Source organism: Pleurodeles waltl, chromosome 7 (assembly GCF_031143425.1).
Source record: "Pleurodeles waltl isolate 20211129_DDA chromosome 7, aPleWal1.hap1.20221129, whole genome shotgun sequence".
Lineage (NCBI taxonomy): Eukaryota > Metazoa > Chordata > Amphibia > Caudata > Salamandridae > Pleurodeles > Pleurodeles waltl.
Window position 1 is genome coordinate 82,511,180 of NC_090446.1, and position 18,258 is coordinate 82,529,437.

An 18,258-nucleotide genomic window follows, 5' to 3' on the forward strand; every position below is an offset into this window, starting at 1 on the left:
TAGAAAACCTCTGCAACTCTGATAAACTGTCCCAAGTCTGTATGTGCCAACTGTATATTTGTATACATTAAATAGTCCTTTTCTCCAGCACTGCCCAGTTCACAAGGCCGCGTTGATAATACTGTATCCAGTTATGGGTCTCATCTGGAGCAGCATGTCCAGAGCTTGCGAAACAGTGGAACTGACAGTGACTGTAGTCTTCATGGGGCAGAGGCCTAGGTTTATAGCTAACTGCAGTTGAAAAGTAGAGAGGGCTGGGTGGATGGGGCACAATGTGTAATCGTCAGAGCCACAATCTTGGAACTGGGGAACCAGGTTCAAGTCCTTGTAGAAACTCGATATTCTATGAGTCTAGGCAAATATCCTAATCTCCCCATGCAAAAAAGAATAGTGAAATGTAATCTGGTGCTTACGTAAAGCGATCTAATGTCCTTGGGTGTTCACACTAAAAATACTGAAAAAAGAAAAATCAACCAAAGCATTGGTGGCTTTATAAATCACACCTGAGAAGAGCATCTTTAAGAACTGGTGAGAAGAGGTTAGGATTAGGGGAGCAGATCAACGGCCTCAGCCGGGCAGTTTTACAACCTTTGAATCACAGTCATTCATGGCACCCCCACCCCCTCGCTGCAGCACCACACAAGCAAGAAGGAGCAACAGGGTGCTGGTTTGTAGAGATACTCACCTGCTTTGGAAGATGTAGGTCAACGTGGGAGACATCCCTGCCTCATTCAGAGAGAGGCTGAAAGGAGACGAGTAATCTCTAGGGAAAACAAAAGCAAAAACAGAAAAATATAAAGTCAATGAACCATAACAAAATAAAATTCATAAAATGACCTGTCATTAATACCAAGTGGCTGCAAGGAGAATAAAAGGAGAAAATAGGCTCCAGTTTGTGCACAGGCAACATATGATCTACCATTTCCTGTTTTCACTTTAGTATGTCTATTCTGAGTTTCAACTGCTGTAACAACAAACTCGCGGAATGTGACTCCGACTAGCATTAGTTCAAGAAAGTGCATTCTTGTTTTTCCAGATACTACAAGGTCACAATGTCGAGTGTCCGCTTTGCCTGCTCAAAACCTTGTCAGTTAACACATTTACTCCCTTCCTGACTTTGTGCCCATAAGTCTGACAAGAAGACAGATTTGCCTGAAACAACCACTGGAAGCAGCAACATGTCAGGGACACGAAAAGAGCACAAAAACACAAGATTCTGAGAAGACATTTCTGCAACTTGGGCAGATTTGTTGGACTTCCTAACAAGGCCTACAGTGTAACCTGATAATAGAGACATAGTTATAGGGTCTGAGCACACACAGTAAGTGGGGTACTCAAAAGGTGAAAAAATGTGTATGGCCTACCTGAACGGGTAGTTCACAGTAGGGTAGGCCCCAGAGTAAGCGGCAATCTGCCTCTGGTCTGGCTAGTGCCGGGGGGGGGGTTTCCCCCATTTTTTCACCTTTTGAGTACCCCACTTACTGTGTGTGCTCAGACCCTGACGAATGCCCCTGACCTACCAGCACTGAGTGAGGGCAGAAACATGTTGGTCATCCACTTTTTCTTTTAGACTCCAAGAGACATTACTCTCCAACGAGCCTTTCCCCCTTAGTTTTAGCCTTACCAGCATGCACCTTTATTAAAATTAGCAGAAGCCACTGGCGACATGCTTGGTAATTTTATTATTCACCCCTTCTGGATCAATGTAACTATCCAGCTAGTTTCATTTCAGCACTCCCTCGGGTTCTTTTAACCACGAGGTCGAGTCCGCCCAAGTAGTATCATCTTACTTGGGTGGGGCTAGGTGGTCATATGATGAAGCAAGACACTATTATGTGTGTGAGACCACCTAGTCCGTAAGGGAAATCCCCCTCCCCCCTGTAGGACAACACAGCACCCCCTAGCTTGGACATTCTTCCAACTATGACTTCCCGACCTGAGGATCTATAGTGACCTTATTAACACCACTGTAAAAAAGACTGACCTAGTCTTATCTTCAGTTCTTACTACCCCACACCATTAGTGATGATATAATTTCTGTAGGGAGGCGGTGTGGGCTAGCAACACTCCCATTGCTCTCCTTTTGTGTACATACCCATACATGAGTAACATTTTGCTGAATGGATACCTCATATTGAGAGATTAACCTCACTAGTGGGATACTACATCGGAGGAAAAGATATTCCCAGACTGGGCACATCAGAAAAAAAAAAAAAATCAGACGTGGGTTCTTTGCTCACTGCGCCACTGGATTCAAGCTAGCCTGGCTGATGAAAGGTGATCCCCTGAAACCGGTCCCAGGATGCTTGTTTCCTGTCCAGGAAGGACATGTCTTAGCAGTTCGGGCTAGACTGTTCCCATGGGGAACAGGGTCAAGACTGATTTGCATATGGGTGGGTCCAAACTGGGGTGACGTGGCGAGCAAAATAACAATGGATTAAACCCAGATCTGTGACTGGGGTGAGTGTTTGATAAGTTTCAGCACTCTGTCCATCATTTTATTTCGTTTTGTGATGTTACTCATACATGAATAACATTTTGCTGAATGGATTCCTCATATTAAGAGATTAACCTCACTGGTGGGATACTACATCGGAGGAAGAGATATTCTCAGACTGGGCACATCAGAAGAAAAAAAAAATCACGGCCCAGACACCATAGAAGAGAATAGAAAAATCTGCACACTGAACACCCAATCAGAAGAGGTTAAGACTCCCAGACTGGCACCCTATTTGACAATGGGAAAAAGACAGGACACTCCAAAAGATGCAAAATCCATACAACGCTGGTCATCCAGAATAAGAAAAGCCACTCTTGCAGGCTGGACACACCGCAGCAACTGGGAGTTAGTTCACTCCCAGGCTGGTCACACCTGGAAGCAAAGAACACAAACTCCCAGGCTTAGAAAGTCACAGTTCAGGAAAATGTCCTGGCTGATCACCTGAGAAAGAGACCAAAAGACCCCAGACTGCTAGCCATGACCAGTTCCCTAGAAAAAGAGGCAATTTTATGTTGTGCCACACAGTAAACCTCTCTGCCCCTATCTTCACTACAATTATACAACAATATTTTAAGTTAAATGATGGACAAAGTAACCCATATCAGGACAGATATCCCAAACTCAACCGCCAAAAAAACATATTCAACTGGAACAAGACCACCCATAGGGTCAATCACTTCTACAACTCACCTTGAAGCTCTGAGCACCAACTCAACTCAACAAAGAAAGACCATAGTCACTACACAGTCAGGCAAGAAATTACCCATGCTAGTACATACATACGAATACCCATACTACTGCTGGGAAAACCATTGCCTATGCCTTAACCAATACTTCAGGCGTGATCAACTACAGCTCAAAAAACACACATGCTGAACCAAGAAAACCCGGTCATTGATGGACTACCATTGAGCATAGCTTTCATTGACAATATCCTCGAAACACCAAAATACAGACTCCTTGGACACTAGCAGTCAGGCTATAAGTCCAGGACACACTACAATGCTGCCACTCACAGACGTGAGCGCCTGATTGCTGATGTTGGCGGACAGCGCTGGCAGCACCATACTGGTCATCCAGTACCTGCCATCTCCCAATGACGGCTTTGATCACTGCATTTTACGAAACAGACTCAGAGCAATACTACATTTTTAAAACAGACTCAGAGCAATAGGGAATATCGGAAGCAGCATTGACCTTATTTGTACCCAGGTGGACACATTGTTGGGTGATTAAAACTCCATCAAAACCATCACCACATGCATGATACTACAATACTCGACAAGGTCACACATTTTGTTAAATGTCACACCAGTTAGAACCGTTAGAATTACGACATGAGACTAGTTGTTTGTAGCAATGAAAGTTTTTTCTACCTATGCATACTTTGCACAAAAGTCTCAAAGGACCATGTGAGTTGGGTTTTTATATCAAACTGTAAGGCTTTGTAATGCTTTAACATTATCCCTCCCATCTTCTACGCTTTAATTTAATTTAACTTTCCCTCGTGAGCACTGACTCATTCACAAGGAAAAGGCTAAACAAGGTATGCATTTGCGAACAAAAAGCTTGTTTGTGAATGTGCAAAACAGTTCATAGTACTCAAGAGCAAAGGGCACCACCATAAGCAAGAGAAAAACTAACTTGGTGTATGTGACAGGGAATCAGGAAAGCGTGTCAGTAGATGGCGTCAGTCGACTCGTACTCACCGTGATGATGTCGGGAGTAGTACACAGTGGCCGCCTCAGCGCAGTGATGTCAATTTCTTTTAACGACTTTCTACGCCAAAGCGCATAGCCGCTAAGAACACTGAGATTGGTGCACCAGAGCTAAGGACCGAAAGGAGGACTCCCTGTCCCCAGAAATCAGTTTGTAAGCGGGGAGGATGGGTGGGTCAGTAGGGAATCTGCAACTAAAATATGTCTCTACCAGAGATTTCATTACAGAAGGTAAGTAACTTGTACATCTGATAGAGACTTCTAGTTGAAGATTCCTTACCTTAGAACAGATACCTAAGGAATGCCATCCTCAGAGGTGGGCTGAGAACCAAGATCATACTAGAAAGTCCTGCATGACCGAATTTATCAAAGTGGCTGTCCCGACGGACCTGACTCTCCAGGCAGTAATGTTTAGCAAACTTGTGCAAGGATGCCCACATAGCTGTCTGGCAGATATCCAGGACAGGAACTCTGCATGTAAACTAACTGAAAGCAGCAGTCGCTCTGGTGGAATGAGCACGCAAGCCCTCGGGGGGTTTCTTCTTGGCCAAAGCGTAGCACATCTTGATGCAAAGAAGTACCCGTCGAGAGATGGTATGTTTTTGCACCGCCTTCCCTTTCTTCACACCCACATACCCGACAGAGTTGACCGTCCACCCGGAAATCTTTAGTATGATTATGATAGAATGCCAACGTTCTTTTTGGGTCCAGACAGTGGAGTCTCTCCTCCTCATGGAAAGGATGTGGGGTGCGTGAAAAGTAGGCAAGGTGATGGACTGGCCTACATGAAAAGGTGTAACAACCTTGGGAAGGAAGGTAGCCTTAGTGCGTAACACCTGTCAGGGTGCACAGACAAGAAAGGCGGCTTGGAAGAAAGAGCTTGAAGCTCACTCACTTTGCAAGCAGAAGTGATGGCAACAAGAAAGACAGTCTTGAAAGTGAAGAGCCGTAAAGGGCATTTGTGCATTGGCTCAAAGGGAGTAAACATTAAGTAAGTAAGGACAAGATTGAGGTCCCACTGAGGCATGATAAATGGAGTGGGAGGAAACTAATGTGTGAGACCTTTAAGGAATCTATTCACAATAGGAGATTTAAAGAGTGAGGGCAGATCAGGTAGCCTAAGAAAGGCCGAAAGTGCAGATAAATACCCGTTAAGGGTGCCCAAAGCAGAGCCCTGCTGGGCCGCAGAAAGAATGAACAAAAGAACCTCAGAGGGTGGAGCAGAGAGGGGATCAACAGATTCGTTGGTGCACCATGCCACAAATTTATGCCAATGACAGGCATATACCATTTTGGTGGCGGGAAGCCTGGCTTCCAACATAACATTCCAGACTTCAGGTGGAAGATCAAAAGTCGTCAACTGCTCCCGCTCAATCTCCACGCATAAAGGTGGAGATTGGAGAGGTTTGGGTGGAGAACCGTCCCCTGTTGCTACAACAGAAGATCCTCTCGAAGAAGCAGTCTGAGTGGAGGATCGGTGGCAATGCTCAATAGCTCTGGATACCATACTCTCTGTGCCCAGTCTGGAGCCACCAAGATGACTTCGGCCAGGTCATTCCTGATCTTCGTGACAACTCTGAGCAGAAGTGGTATAGGCAGAAAGGCGGAAAGGAGGCTGGAGGTCCAATCGAGACAAAAAGCATCTCTGAGTGAGTGCCGCCTTGGAAACTCCAACACGCAAAACAGCTGACACTGCGCGTTCTCTTCAGAGGTGAACAGATCTAACCAAGGCTCTCCCCACTGCTCAAAGAGGCCTTGCGCCACCTGCAGATGGAGATGCCATTTGTGATCGGCTGTGCATTGCCGGCTGAGTTCCTCCGCTCTGGCAATGAGAAAACCCACTAGATGTTGAACCATCAGGGTAATGCCCTGATGTTCTAGCCATGTCCAGAAGAGTAGTGCCTTCCGACAAAGGGTCCAGGACCCTACTCCGCCCTGTTTGTTGCAGTACCGCATGGCGGTAGTATTGTCTGTGAACACCTGCACAACATTCCCTGTGAGAGAGGGAAGAAATGCTTATAAACGCAAGCCTGATTCGCCCAGAGCTCCAGGAGATTGATATGGAGCCCAGACTTCGCTGGAGACCAGAGGCCTCTGATCTCCGCCTCTCCCATGTGGCCGCCCTAACCCAGAAGTCATGCATCTGTCACACTATGGATAGATCTGGCTGGGGAAGGGAGAGGGATCTGCCGTGGACCCAATACAGATTTGAAAACCACCACTGCAGGTCTTTCACAGTCCCCTCCGAGATCTGGACCATGTCGGAGAGATTTCCCTGAGGCTGCGCCCACTGGAACTTCAAGTCCCATGGCAGCGTGCAATAGTCCTATTCACAGGAGCACCTGTGTTGGGTCTGGACCAAGTACCCAAAAGGACATCGGTGAGGGGGTCATTGAATGGCAAAAGGGGCTCAGAGGTGGAAGCCCCTGGCTGAAGCACCTTCATAAGGATACTGGACCTGACCTCTACAGTAGGTAGCTCAAGGCCAAGGACCTCAGCCGCCCTACTGACCACCATAGCATAAGTCGCTCCCTCTGCTATAGCCACGGTAGGAGGGGACAGCATGCCAGAGTCTGGAGAAGTGTCCAGTCCGCTGGCCTCGCCCAATTCCTGAGCCCAGTCCAAAGAAGGTTCATCCTGGTATTCATAAGCGTCCAGGGACCCCTCCAATCCTTCCCCAAATTCGTACCCATAAGAAAAAGGGGCGAGTAGGCCCCATTGAAGACAGAGGCGGCGTCGGGATAAGGATCAAGTTGACATAGTTGGTGCGCACCATCGACGTCGGGAACATCAACAATCGAACCGGCACCAGGGAAGGTCTCTGTGGTGCAACCGGCGTCAGTGCGGATCCGCAAGCTGATCCTGAGGGGACCTCAGTGGCCGGAGCCGAAGCCGCTGGCGTGGAACCCGAAGGCCCCTCATCCAACCCCACTGGGCACAAAGGTGCCGTATCAGAGTTGGTTCACTAAAAATTAGGCTCATGGCCTCATAAAATTCTAGGAATTGGGCGGAGGTCTCTCCGGCTCCCAGTTCCCGGAAATTCGGGGAAGCACGGAGCAGACCCAGAAGCAGGCTCCAAAGACAGAGGCCTTGAGCGTCGAAGCTCCTCCTGCATCACATTAGCCGAGAGATAGGCCGAAATCGCATGGTGATGGGACCGCTTCGACTTCTTCTTCTTACCTGTGCCATGAAGACTTGGAGGAAGAAGAATAGTGGTGGCTCCAGGAACGGTCTTGAGGCCTTCCTCTTGAGCGAGACCGTGATTTACGCAGAGTTGAGTGCCAGGCTGCCATGATCTCGGTCTTCGGGTGCATGGCCCTGCACTCGGAGCACGACTTTGGGTTGTGGTCCTGCTCCAAGCACCACAAACAGACCTGATCCGGATCCGTCACAGACATCATGCGGTGACAGTCCTCGCACGTTTTGAAACCGTTCTTCGGGAACATCTCGACGCACCAAATATCTTAACAAAACGGTCGAAGTCGGTCAAAAAGCGTCCAGGGTAGCTCTCTCCGGGCCAGCGCGTGGCACGGAAAGAAAAGAACTGATGTCACTGCGCTGAAGCGGCATCTATGTACTACTCCCGACGTCATCACGGTGACTACGACGCCCGTGGAGTCGACCAACGCCACCTACTGATGCGTAAGGATATTGCTCGATGAAAAAATCTCCGGATCCAGTCTGATGCCTGGGAGAAAATTCTAAGGTAAGGAATCTACAACTAGAAGTCTCTAACAGATAGGTTCAGCAAGACCTAAAAGGCCCCTGAATCTTGTTTACTTTTTTTCCTGCCAGTAGCTCCATAACCTAGCAGTGGCAAGACTGTGTCAGGGTACCAAGGGTATGCCAGGATAGCAGCTGATATCATTGGCGGTGTGTATCTGATGCCACATCATCAAGGGAGTCCAGAGATTTCCACAAGTCCCCCAATAGTGAATAAACCCCACTATATAAAATGTAAATAACCAGCACAAACTGAGAACTAGTGAATGAAGCAATAAAGGTGATTCTGTGTCCGAGCTGCTGAGTTCGGCCCTAGCCAGAACCTTCTCACCAGACATTCAGTGAGCGATGAACAATGGCAAGCTTGAGACCTGCACCAGTCTGTGGGCAGCCAGGGCATTACAGTCCCTAATACAAGCAAGGACACTGGGCCTCCCTGATTTTGTAGTAAACACAACCGCTAATCGTTAAATGGGGACCCTCACAACCACGGGACCCTGTGCCACTGCACCTGCCGCACTACTGATAACTACACCTATGGACTGTACTGATGAGAGCCGACTGTCCAGGGTCCTGACCCCTCCGTGGATGCTCCAGGGCCAGACTGGAGGAAAGCATCAGTTCTGGGGGAAAAAAGGTCACATCGGGCCCACACTGCAGGAGGCCGGTTCATTGTTGGGTCATGGCAGGCCACTTTGCAGTGAAATCTGCCCCCATGTCTACAGCCCAATAAGAAAATGCCACAGTGGCAAAGGGGTCATTCCTGTCCTGCCAAAAGCCCTCACCAGTGAAAATATTGTCCTCACGACTGCACATGGAAACCTTTTTTTGTTTTTTTTTACAGCGTTTTACCACAGCTGCTGCACTTGGTGGTATTCGAGTACTTTCAATTGCAACAACAATTACATATTATGAGTCATAATATGTATAGAGGTAACATTAATCAAAACTAGACTCGTGATTTATAGGCGCTACCTCTAATTTTAACTGGTAACATTTGGTGCACCCACTAAATTACACATTTAGCGAATTTTCCTAGCACCGCTGTTTTTTGTGCTATTTACAAGTGTTCCTTTCTCAGAGTTTACCGATGCACAATGGCACTGCTGCACAGAAGAACACTGATTACAGTGAAGCGTGTCTTATACAGAACATTTAATTAAATGTCAAATAAGGATGTATGCCACATTCAGCATTACAAAAGTCTCGATTTCCATGTAGGGGAGACGAAGCTTAAAACTTGTCAAGCTGCAAAGTTTCTATAATCTTTCGCTTGGGTTTTAAAAAAATCATTCTGCATTGTATATTAAAATGAGATTCTCACCTGAAGCTGAGCCTCTAGGTCACATGAAGAGTCAGGTTGAGGGGATGCTCTACCAACCTTTTGACTTCTGTGGACCCCCACTTTATCATTACTGGAACCTGGGGACCCCCACTGAATCATTAGAATCTGGGGACCCCCTTACTGAGTCATTACTTAAAGCTGGGGACCTAATCTGTTAAGATGATTCAATTTTCTAAGCAGTCGCGGACTCCCCGAGGAGGCTTTGCGGACCCCCAGGGGTCCTCGGACCACAGGGTGGGAACCACTGCTCTACGTTAATGGTGGCAGCTGGTACTGATTTGGGTACAATTCCAGGAGGCTCTCAGAGCCCTCAATAATCAGTTCTGATTCTTCTAGGTTGAACTTTAACAAATTTACCGCCAATTATGTGACTGTAAAATCTATTTTTTTTGGTTTAGATTAACTTTATTTAATACAAGAGGATACAAACAGAGGAATGCGTTATTAGCTGATGCAGAGAGTGTAAATAAAGGGAGGGTGAGGGATGGAGACTGGTCAGTCTATAAGGCAAGGACTATATTCCACAGGCTGTCTTGAAATGAGGCATAGGCATGAACACCATTATTACATGGTGGCCTTGCAGCCCGGTCCTTGCCATGACCCAGCTGGACGGGACAGTGCCAAAGCAAAAACCTCACAAAAGAGACGGCAAAGGCTCAGCCCACAGCCTTCACCTGTGGACCACTGGCTATTAGGTCCTTCCATGCAGGACCTCCCTCCCCACCCCCCCCCCCCTAGTAGCATGGCTCATCGCCACGTGCCAAGCAAAAGAGTGACAACCCATGATTTATATAGTAAAAAAGGTTGTCAGCAACTTCAAATACACTCCACTGTAACACCGAGTGATCAGCAGTATCGAGAGCCAGTGAAGGGTTCAATAACAATCTACAATAACATCCCAAAAGCAATAAAACTGAATTTCATTGGCTACCATATAATGGATAGTTTTAAGGGATGCCGATAGGTCCAATAACATGCCACAGTTACACTACCCAACAAATGGTATCAAAGTCCACTGATAGGTACAATAACACTCAACAGCAGTGGTTCTTATCCTTTTGATATCTGTGGACCCCCACCTAATCATTATTGGAATCCGGGAAGCCAAAATAAGTCATAACTGGAAGGTGTGTTCCCTAGCCTTATTATTTTCAATGATCTGAACCACAAAACAATACACCAAAAATGCAGAAACAAGAAAACATCACACAAGTGATGAAATATTCACAAACAAATTTAAACAAAAAAAGTTAACAGGAATGTTGGATTTTTTCTATATTCAATTAAGTCCATTAATCGTCCATACAATATTTTGTATGATGCACTTGGGGATGGTAACTTAATTTTTAGTCTCCAGTTTCACCTTCCTTCACATTTACAGAACATTTTGAAAATGTATTTTTTACATTTTGCGTCTTTATTTATTTACACTTTATTATTCTGTTAATATTATTTCATGTTCTAAGCAGCCGTGGACCACCTGAGTAGGCTTTGCGGACCCCCAGTGATGCCCGGACTACAGGTTAAGAACCAATGCTCCACAAAAATGACTCCAGATCAATAGTAAACAAGCATTTGCAATGCAATGGGTCTCGCATCTGCTCCAGTTAGAGCTATTAGCGTTATAAACTCCTAACCTCACTTTCTTGCCACATAAATTTAAAATTGAAAGTTAAACACTTTCACATAAGGCAGCTGATTCACAGCGCCACGGCCGCCATGAGCATCAGCGTGAAGAGATACACAAAAGGAAAAGAAGTTCGCTCGCAGTTAAACTTATCGGCAAAAGTGCAATTAGCCATGTAACAGGGGTAATGGCCAAGGCGGTAACAAAACCTCCCCAAGGAAGGACAAAGGTAAACCATTTACCAATGTAACCAAAGGATTTCTGAAGGGCAAGCCCACAAACGAATGGTAGTGATGGGCATTGTTAAAAGCCCAGATATACACCAACACATCGGAAAAGCAGCGCATGCGTGCTGCAATGCTCGACCTAAAAAAGGCTTTCAGGACATCCAGTAAGGCTCCATTGTAACACCAAGTGATCCACAATATTGAGGGTCACTGATAGGTCCAATAACGCTTCACAGTAACATCCTATGATCAATAGTATTAAAGGCTGTCAACAGAATCAATAATACTCAACATTTACACCCCACTATGTATTATTTTTGGGTTAAACAATACCCCGCTGTAACACCTCGTGATCACTAGTATTGAAGACCAATAACAGGTCCAATAACCAATGTTAGATCCACTAACACTTTAGAGTAATAGCATTTAGGGCTGCTGATAGGTTCAATAACACTCCAGAGTTACACCAGCAATGATCTATAGGATTGAAGACCACTGATAAATGCAATATTGTTCAACCCTAACACACCCTTATGGAATAGTTCTAAAGTCTGTGGATAGGTTGAACAACACTCCACAGTAACACTGCCCACGATCCACACTCCTGGTAGACCACCCAATGGTCCAATAGCATTGCATAGTAACATTGCATGATCAAAAGCACTGAAGACCACCAGTAGGGGCAATAACATTAAACAGTATCCCCCATAAGCAAAGGCTCTGGACCTATGCAGCAGGGGAGGGCAAAATGATGTGCGTATTTTGAGTAAATTAGGCAGCAAGAAAAGGCAAATAATGTGGTGCAAGGCAGAACTTTTTGTAAAAGTATTATAATAGTAATTTTTTATTTTAACACTTATTGACACAGTCTGGGCATTGGTTGGACTTTATTAATACCAGTTTAGTATACAAATACAGCAATAAGCAACAAAAAAGGAGACTAGACAATTTTTGCAAAGGCCTACCGCTGTGCGGCAACACGTGCTGCTGCATTTTAGTAACTTTTGAACCATTTTAACTAGAAACATTTTTTGTTATAACCTGGAGAGTATGCAGCAGCTTAGAGATTATGTGGCAAATCCTTAATTATGCAAATAAAAACGCTGCAGCTGCACATTCGCATAATTCCAGTGGCCCCGACCATAAGCAAAAGCATCAAAGACCAATGACAGGTGTAAGGACACTTCACAGGACCACACCCTGTGACCAGTAGCAGCGAAGATCACCGATAGATGAGATAACATTCAACATTAACACATCCAATGAACAGTTTTAAAGACAGCAGATAGGTCCAATAACACTTCACAGCAACACTGTCCATGATCGATACTAGTGTAGTTCGCCCATAGGTTTACAGGTCCAATATCACAGCCCAGTACACCACATAATTAATGGTATTAAAGACCACTAGTAGGTGCAATAACAAGACCAGTATGTGCAACAGCATCAAACGCCACTGGCTGGACCAATATCACTCCATCTAAGCCTCACTGACAAACAATTTATCCATCTCCCCACAAAATGTAACCCCAGGTAAGAAAAACAAACTTTGGCAAAATCAATAGGGCTAGCCTTTAAAAGGCTGAGCTGTTGTCTTTGGTAACAGTTTTCACCAAACACACACGTGCAAATGGGAAAAGAACGTGCATACATGGGTAGCAATCTGTCATGCCAGAGGTTAAAGTGCACACCTGCGCTGCTACATACGCATGCTTTGTGACAGAGGCAACCACTTCCAATTTAACATTTTAACACGGCAGGCTGGCTTGATGGAGCAGTATATTAAATTGTAAACAAAAAAATGAAAAAGGAGTGCATCCTTAGCGCACCAAAAAATGGATGCAAGAAGCCCGCATCGTGGTGCAGCTGCGGTCTCTCCTAAAAAAATATATATATTTAATGTGGGATGGGGAGCTGGTTGGATAGTGTGACGGGGAGGTATCAGGAAGTGTGAGAGGGAGAAATAAAAAGATAGTGGTTGTGGGAGACAGAAAAAATAGGGAGAGATCGCAGACTTTGAAGGAGTGCAGAAAATAAACTATTCAGTGGAAAGACGCTACCAGCACTCGAATGGAGGGGGGTCCACCTGGATCCCCGATCTGACAGCTGTTCTGAAGCCAGATCTGGGATCGATCCAGCCCCAGTTAAATGTGCTCACATAGGCCAGGTGCAGTTTGATGACGCGGTACACACTCAGCAGCGCCCACACTTTGCCTGCTTTGTCTTCAGAACAGGAAGCTGCAGGTGGGGACGGAGGTCTCTCACTTTCAGTTCCACCCGGGCCCAGCATGAACACCACACTTAAGGTTCATCCATACTCTACTGTTCGAGTCTCACCCTAGCCAGGGGCTAAGTGTAAAACCACTGTCATCCAGCAGCGGCGCCATTCAGCCAGTCACTCAGCAAGTGCCTAAGGTAAACTATGATTTGGAGACAGGTTTTTGAGTTTTACAAACTGTACAGTGTATGTAAGAGATGTAGAGCTAGAAAGATTTCAGATAATATATTTCTACATGAGTAAGCACACTGATAATGTATATAGCCCTTAAATGCCTTTAGTTAGTAGCCAAAGGAACCCTTTTTGACAACTGTAAAATAACGAAAGATTGGGGGGAAAAAGGTCATGTTCTACACTTGTGCCCTGCAGTCTGCAGCAGCTCCCTGATGTTAGTTCATAACCCACTGAGCTACATTACGAGGATTATAACTTATAAGTGTAGATAACGTAAGGATCTCTGCAGCACAAGAACTAACCCACTAAGATGTCAACATAAACTAGAAATCTGTGGCCTGCGTGTTACACACTGTGCTCTGAAGCAGACACTTTAATCCACTATGCTATTTCATAATGAGTCAAACCTGTGACTAGACTGCATGCAGATTTCTCCAGCTGAAGCATTACCCACCACAGCTGTCTTAATGTTCTCAGACCTGAAAACTGCTGGATACACAAATATCTCTGCAGCAGGTGCCTTAACCCATATGATATTCTGAACTGCAGTATGTTTGTGACCAATGTATTAATCAGCACAGAATTATCATCACATCTGTCCATGTTGTCAATTTCTTCGTCGCTGAGTAGTTAAAAGGTAAACAGGTAAATTGCCTATGAGATTCGCCTCGTTACTCACTCCCTTGTAACTCCACCTCTTTTCTGCTACCGTCTCTTTACCTTCAATTTATGGAATTTTAGTCCAGTTTTCTTCCACTTCCCGCACCAATCAGAACACTGTAGGAGCGAAATGCTCCTCAGCGGGTCAAATACAAGAAGATGGAGCAAAACCATTGGATCAAGAGGAGACAACTGAGAACGAAAACAAAACCATCCAATCAAGGGCATGCTGTCAACAGTGCGGCAGGTAAACTGGCACTGAGGTCCACTAATTCGAGCGGCCTTCTGTACCCAGCTACAGCAGTGACTTGCTCCCCAAATGGTGACATGGGCCTATTTTCTTTTTTCTTCAGTCAATCATGACCAATGATTTGACACAAAGTCCAAACTAAGTATGTTGTTATTTAAAACAAAAGGTCTACCTGAAGGTGACTCTAAGCAAGACCTAAAGACGAGAAACCTCGGGTCCGCTGCTCTGCTCCGGCCAGGCACCCTACAAGGGTGGACACCGATGGTCTGACACGGCACTCCCTCCAGGATGACAAAAAGAGCCGAAACAAACCACCACGTTTCGAAAAACCTTTCTATAAAGGCCCTCAGGGCCGTAGGTAGGTCATTATGATTGAGGGAGGAAAGGGTGGGGGCGGAGGAGGTGTGAGGTTCAGATTTTACGAAAATCTAACTGGCATATAATATTAAATATATGCTAGGACAAGCAGGGTGCGTGAGACGGGCCTACGAGCCAGTGGAAATTGAGAGAAATACGGATTGGTAGGATTCCTAATACAGAAAACACAATATTTGGTAAAATAACCAATATTTTGAGTACTTTCAAAACAGAGAGGGGTGTGTGTGTTTTTGTCTGCGTTATGCAAAAATTCCTTGTGAAATCAGACAGACACCCCACCAAGGCTGACTGAAAGCACCTGTTCATATTTTTCACAAAATACATTAGGGGAGGTGTAACACCCCTGACGACCCCCCTGAAGGTACGACCAGCCCTTTAAGCCCCTCCGAAAATAAACAACCCCCACGGCGCCTATATAGCCAAGTATCTCTGGTCATCATCCACTGCAGGCGAACGCGTGGCAAAGCGCTTGGAATCGGGTGCGTTAAAATGTTATGAAACGCAGTTTACCCGGCGTGAGAGAGCTGATCCCCGAGTCCCTGCCAAGTGACTCACTCTCTAAAAGTCAGCCTGGCAGCCAGGTGAGGGAGGGAGATTCCAGAATTCCTGTCAGGAACGGGCTGTCTCGCCAGGGAGAGAGAGACAGGCGTGCCGGGTCTTGCCCGAACGAGTCAGCAGGCTCTTGAGAGACAGAGCGAGAAGAGGGAGAGGAAAATAATGGGAGACGTGAGGTGTGAATGACAGAGTGAGTGAAGGAAGGCGAGAGTACAGAATTGGTGGGGAGGATCTATAAACAGTGGGAGCGCTAGGGAAGGCGTGCGCAAAAAAAGGGACGATATGGAGAGGGCAAAAGAGAACGATGGAGACAGGAAGTAAAGGGGGGGAGGAAGGAAAAGAGGAGAGACGAGGTGAAGTAAAGCCAGCGAAGGAGAATGACCAAGTGCTTCAGTGTAAGAGCTGGAAATGGTAAACTGAATGGTAAAGCGAGCAGCAGACAAGACGGGGCACACGGACCTGTCGGGCCTGATTGGCTGCCGATGCCCGCACACCTTGGTGCCAAGGCACCGCTGACACGCCCCAGCAGGGTGGAGAACCGCCTGCGGCGGTCCTAGAGGGTGGCTCTCCGTTAGCCCCCAGTGGGCGGAGCCACGAGCCCACCTCTTCCAGGCCTCTCGCGTCACCGCTCCTGGCGCCTCGTCATCACTGCCTCACCTCCCACAGCACAGGCCCGGACCGTCCGCGGTGGGTCACCTGAGGGGTGCTGGCGCTAGCCCCCGCGCTCTGGTCCCTGCAGTCGGAGTTAGGGACCCTGATGAGATCAGAGCGGGTCCTGCTGGCCTGGGCAGTGGCTGGGGCACCGCCGACATCCGCGGCAGACGGGAACAGTGCCTGACACCGGTCCCCAGTAGTGCCAGCAGCTGCTGCGTGCACAACACGGCAGTGATGACCCAGGTGGAGAGGCGCAGGCCTCAGGGCCCTGCCGGAACGTGATCAGTCTCCTGGGTTCGGGCAGATCGCTGTCCTTTGAGCCGATGGCGGATGGTGCACTGGTGGCTGTGGTGGCGCACGATCCGCTGTGGTAAAGTACCGGTCCCTTTGGCGCACACCGGTCTCTGTGGATAAGCACCAGAAGCTGTCGAGGTGCAGCGGTCGTGGTGGCACTGTACAAGAGGCAGAAGCTGGCGCAATGTTGACTGTAGTGGCGCAACGGTGGGTGTGATGGCGCACAGATGGCTGCTGGCGTATGGTTGACTATGGTGGCGCACCGGTGGCATCTGGCTCCCCGCTGACTGTGGTGGCCTTCTGTTGATTGCGGAGGTACACAGGTGGCTGCTGGCGCCCCGTTGACTGTGGTGGCTCTCCTGCGGGTGCGTTGACGCACCGGTGGCTTCTGGCGCCCCGCTGACTGTGGTGGCCCTCCTGCTGGTGCGTTGACGCACCGGTGGCTTCTGGCGCCCCGCTGACTGTGGTGGACCTCCTGCTGGTGCGTTGACGCACCGGTGGCTTCTGGCGCCCCACTGACTGTGGTGGCCCTCCTGCTGGTGCGTTGACGCACCGGTGGCTTCTGGCGCCCCGCTGACTGTGGTGGCCCTCCTGCGGGTGCGTTGACGCACCGGTGGCTTCTGGCGCCCCGCTGACTGTGGTGGCCCTCCTGCGGGTGCGTTGACGCACCGGTGGCTTCTGGCGCCCCACTGACTGTGGTGGCCCTCCTGCGGGTGCGTTGACGCACCGGTGGCTTCTGGCGCCCCACTGACTGTGGTGGCCCTCCTGCGGGTGCGTTGACGCACCGGTGGCTTCTGGCGCCCCGCTGACTGTGGTGGCCTTCCTTTGATTGCGGAGGTGCACAGGTGGCTTCTGGCGCCCCGCTGACTGTGGTGGGGTACCGGTGAGTGCCGGGGCCCTACGGCGTTTGCGGAGACGCACCGGTGGCTGCTGGCGCCCGGCTTATTGTGGTGGTCCTCCGGTGGGAGGGTGAGGAGAGTGGCGGCGCCTGCCCTGCCAAGGCGCGCTCCGCTGTTAGTCCTGCCAGGTCGAGTCTCACAGGTATTGCTATGGAGATCAGGGGGCGGCGAAGGAGGAAGTTCCCACACGCCTGAAGCGCAAGGATAGACCGCCGAGGCCCCGGGGACAAAGGCAGGCTTCTTTTCAGCCGGCTCCTCTCACGTTCCCAGTTAATGAATAATGGGAGCGGAGAGCCAGCTGAACTAATTATACGTGGCACGGGAGAGAGAGAGAAAGGCGATCTGAAACCGGCTCCCCTGGGAAGACACACAACTGGCCGGTATACTGCAGCTCAGCGGGATAATGTGCCTTCTGCAGAGGGCTGTTAAACCACGAACGAGGGTGTCGACGCAAATAAGGTATCTCAGCTGGCTCATGTGGAGGGATAGAGATCAGCGCGTCACCTGCCAGGCATAGCATCCACTCCCAGTAAGATAGCTTTGCAGGTTTATGTACCTGCTGCCTAGATCCGTATGTAACAAGCTAGCACGGTGTTCCTTCCTGCAGACAGATCTTTATATACCTTGTGCAGGGATCTCACTGCGCGCCTGTGCCAAAGGTCATTCGTCAGCAATATTGCGCAGGGTGTTAAAGGGCCACTTACGGAAATCTGTGTGCATGCAGCTGGTCTCAGATTTGCAAGCCAAAGGCAGACGTGTTCAGCAGCCAGACGGAAAGGTAGACATGCACACGTAATGTAGTAGGCTGAAACCCCTTTAAGATACCTTTGTAAGATAATGTACCCACTGCAGCAATCTCATAGCAACCTGCAGGTCACTGGTTTGGATCCGAGGAAGACGGTTCGGCGTGTCCATGCTCCGCTGAAGATCTCTGCCGATCACCTGCAAGTATCACAGTTCCAAATCTAAGTGGGTT

At 48.0% G+C, this 18,258-nt stretch overlaps 1 protein-coding gene across 6 annotated transcripts in view; it reads right to left on the bottom strand.

Annotated features, from left to right (window-relative positions):
- Positions 1–16,214, bottom strand: part of PTPN6 (protein tyrosine phosphatase non-receptor type 6) — a 191,984-nt gene extending 175,770 nt beyond the window's left edge. For 2 of the 6 annotated variants that reach the window (XM_069243042.1, XM_069243048.1), the window contains exons 1-2: positions 15,895–16,214; positions 686–763 (exon numbers count right to left, since the gene is read on the bottom strand). In XM_069243042.1, the coding sequence (XP_069099143.1) occupies positions 686–720 (35 nt within the window). In that variant the 5' untranslated portion in view covers positions 721–763; positions 15,895–16,214. Of the gene's footprint in view, positions 1–685; positions 764–15,390; positions 15,523–15,894 lie in introns of those variants that run through there. The other 4 variants (XM_069243049.1, XM_069243045.1, XM_069243044.1 and 1 more) reach the window with 4 other exon arrangements.
- Between the last annotated feature and the right edge of the window lie 2,044 nt (positions 16,215–18,258).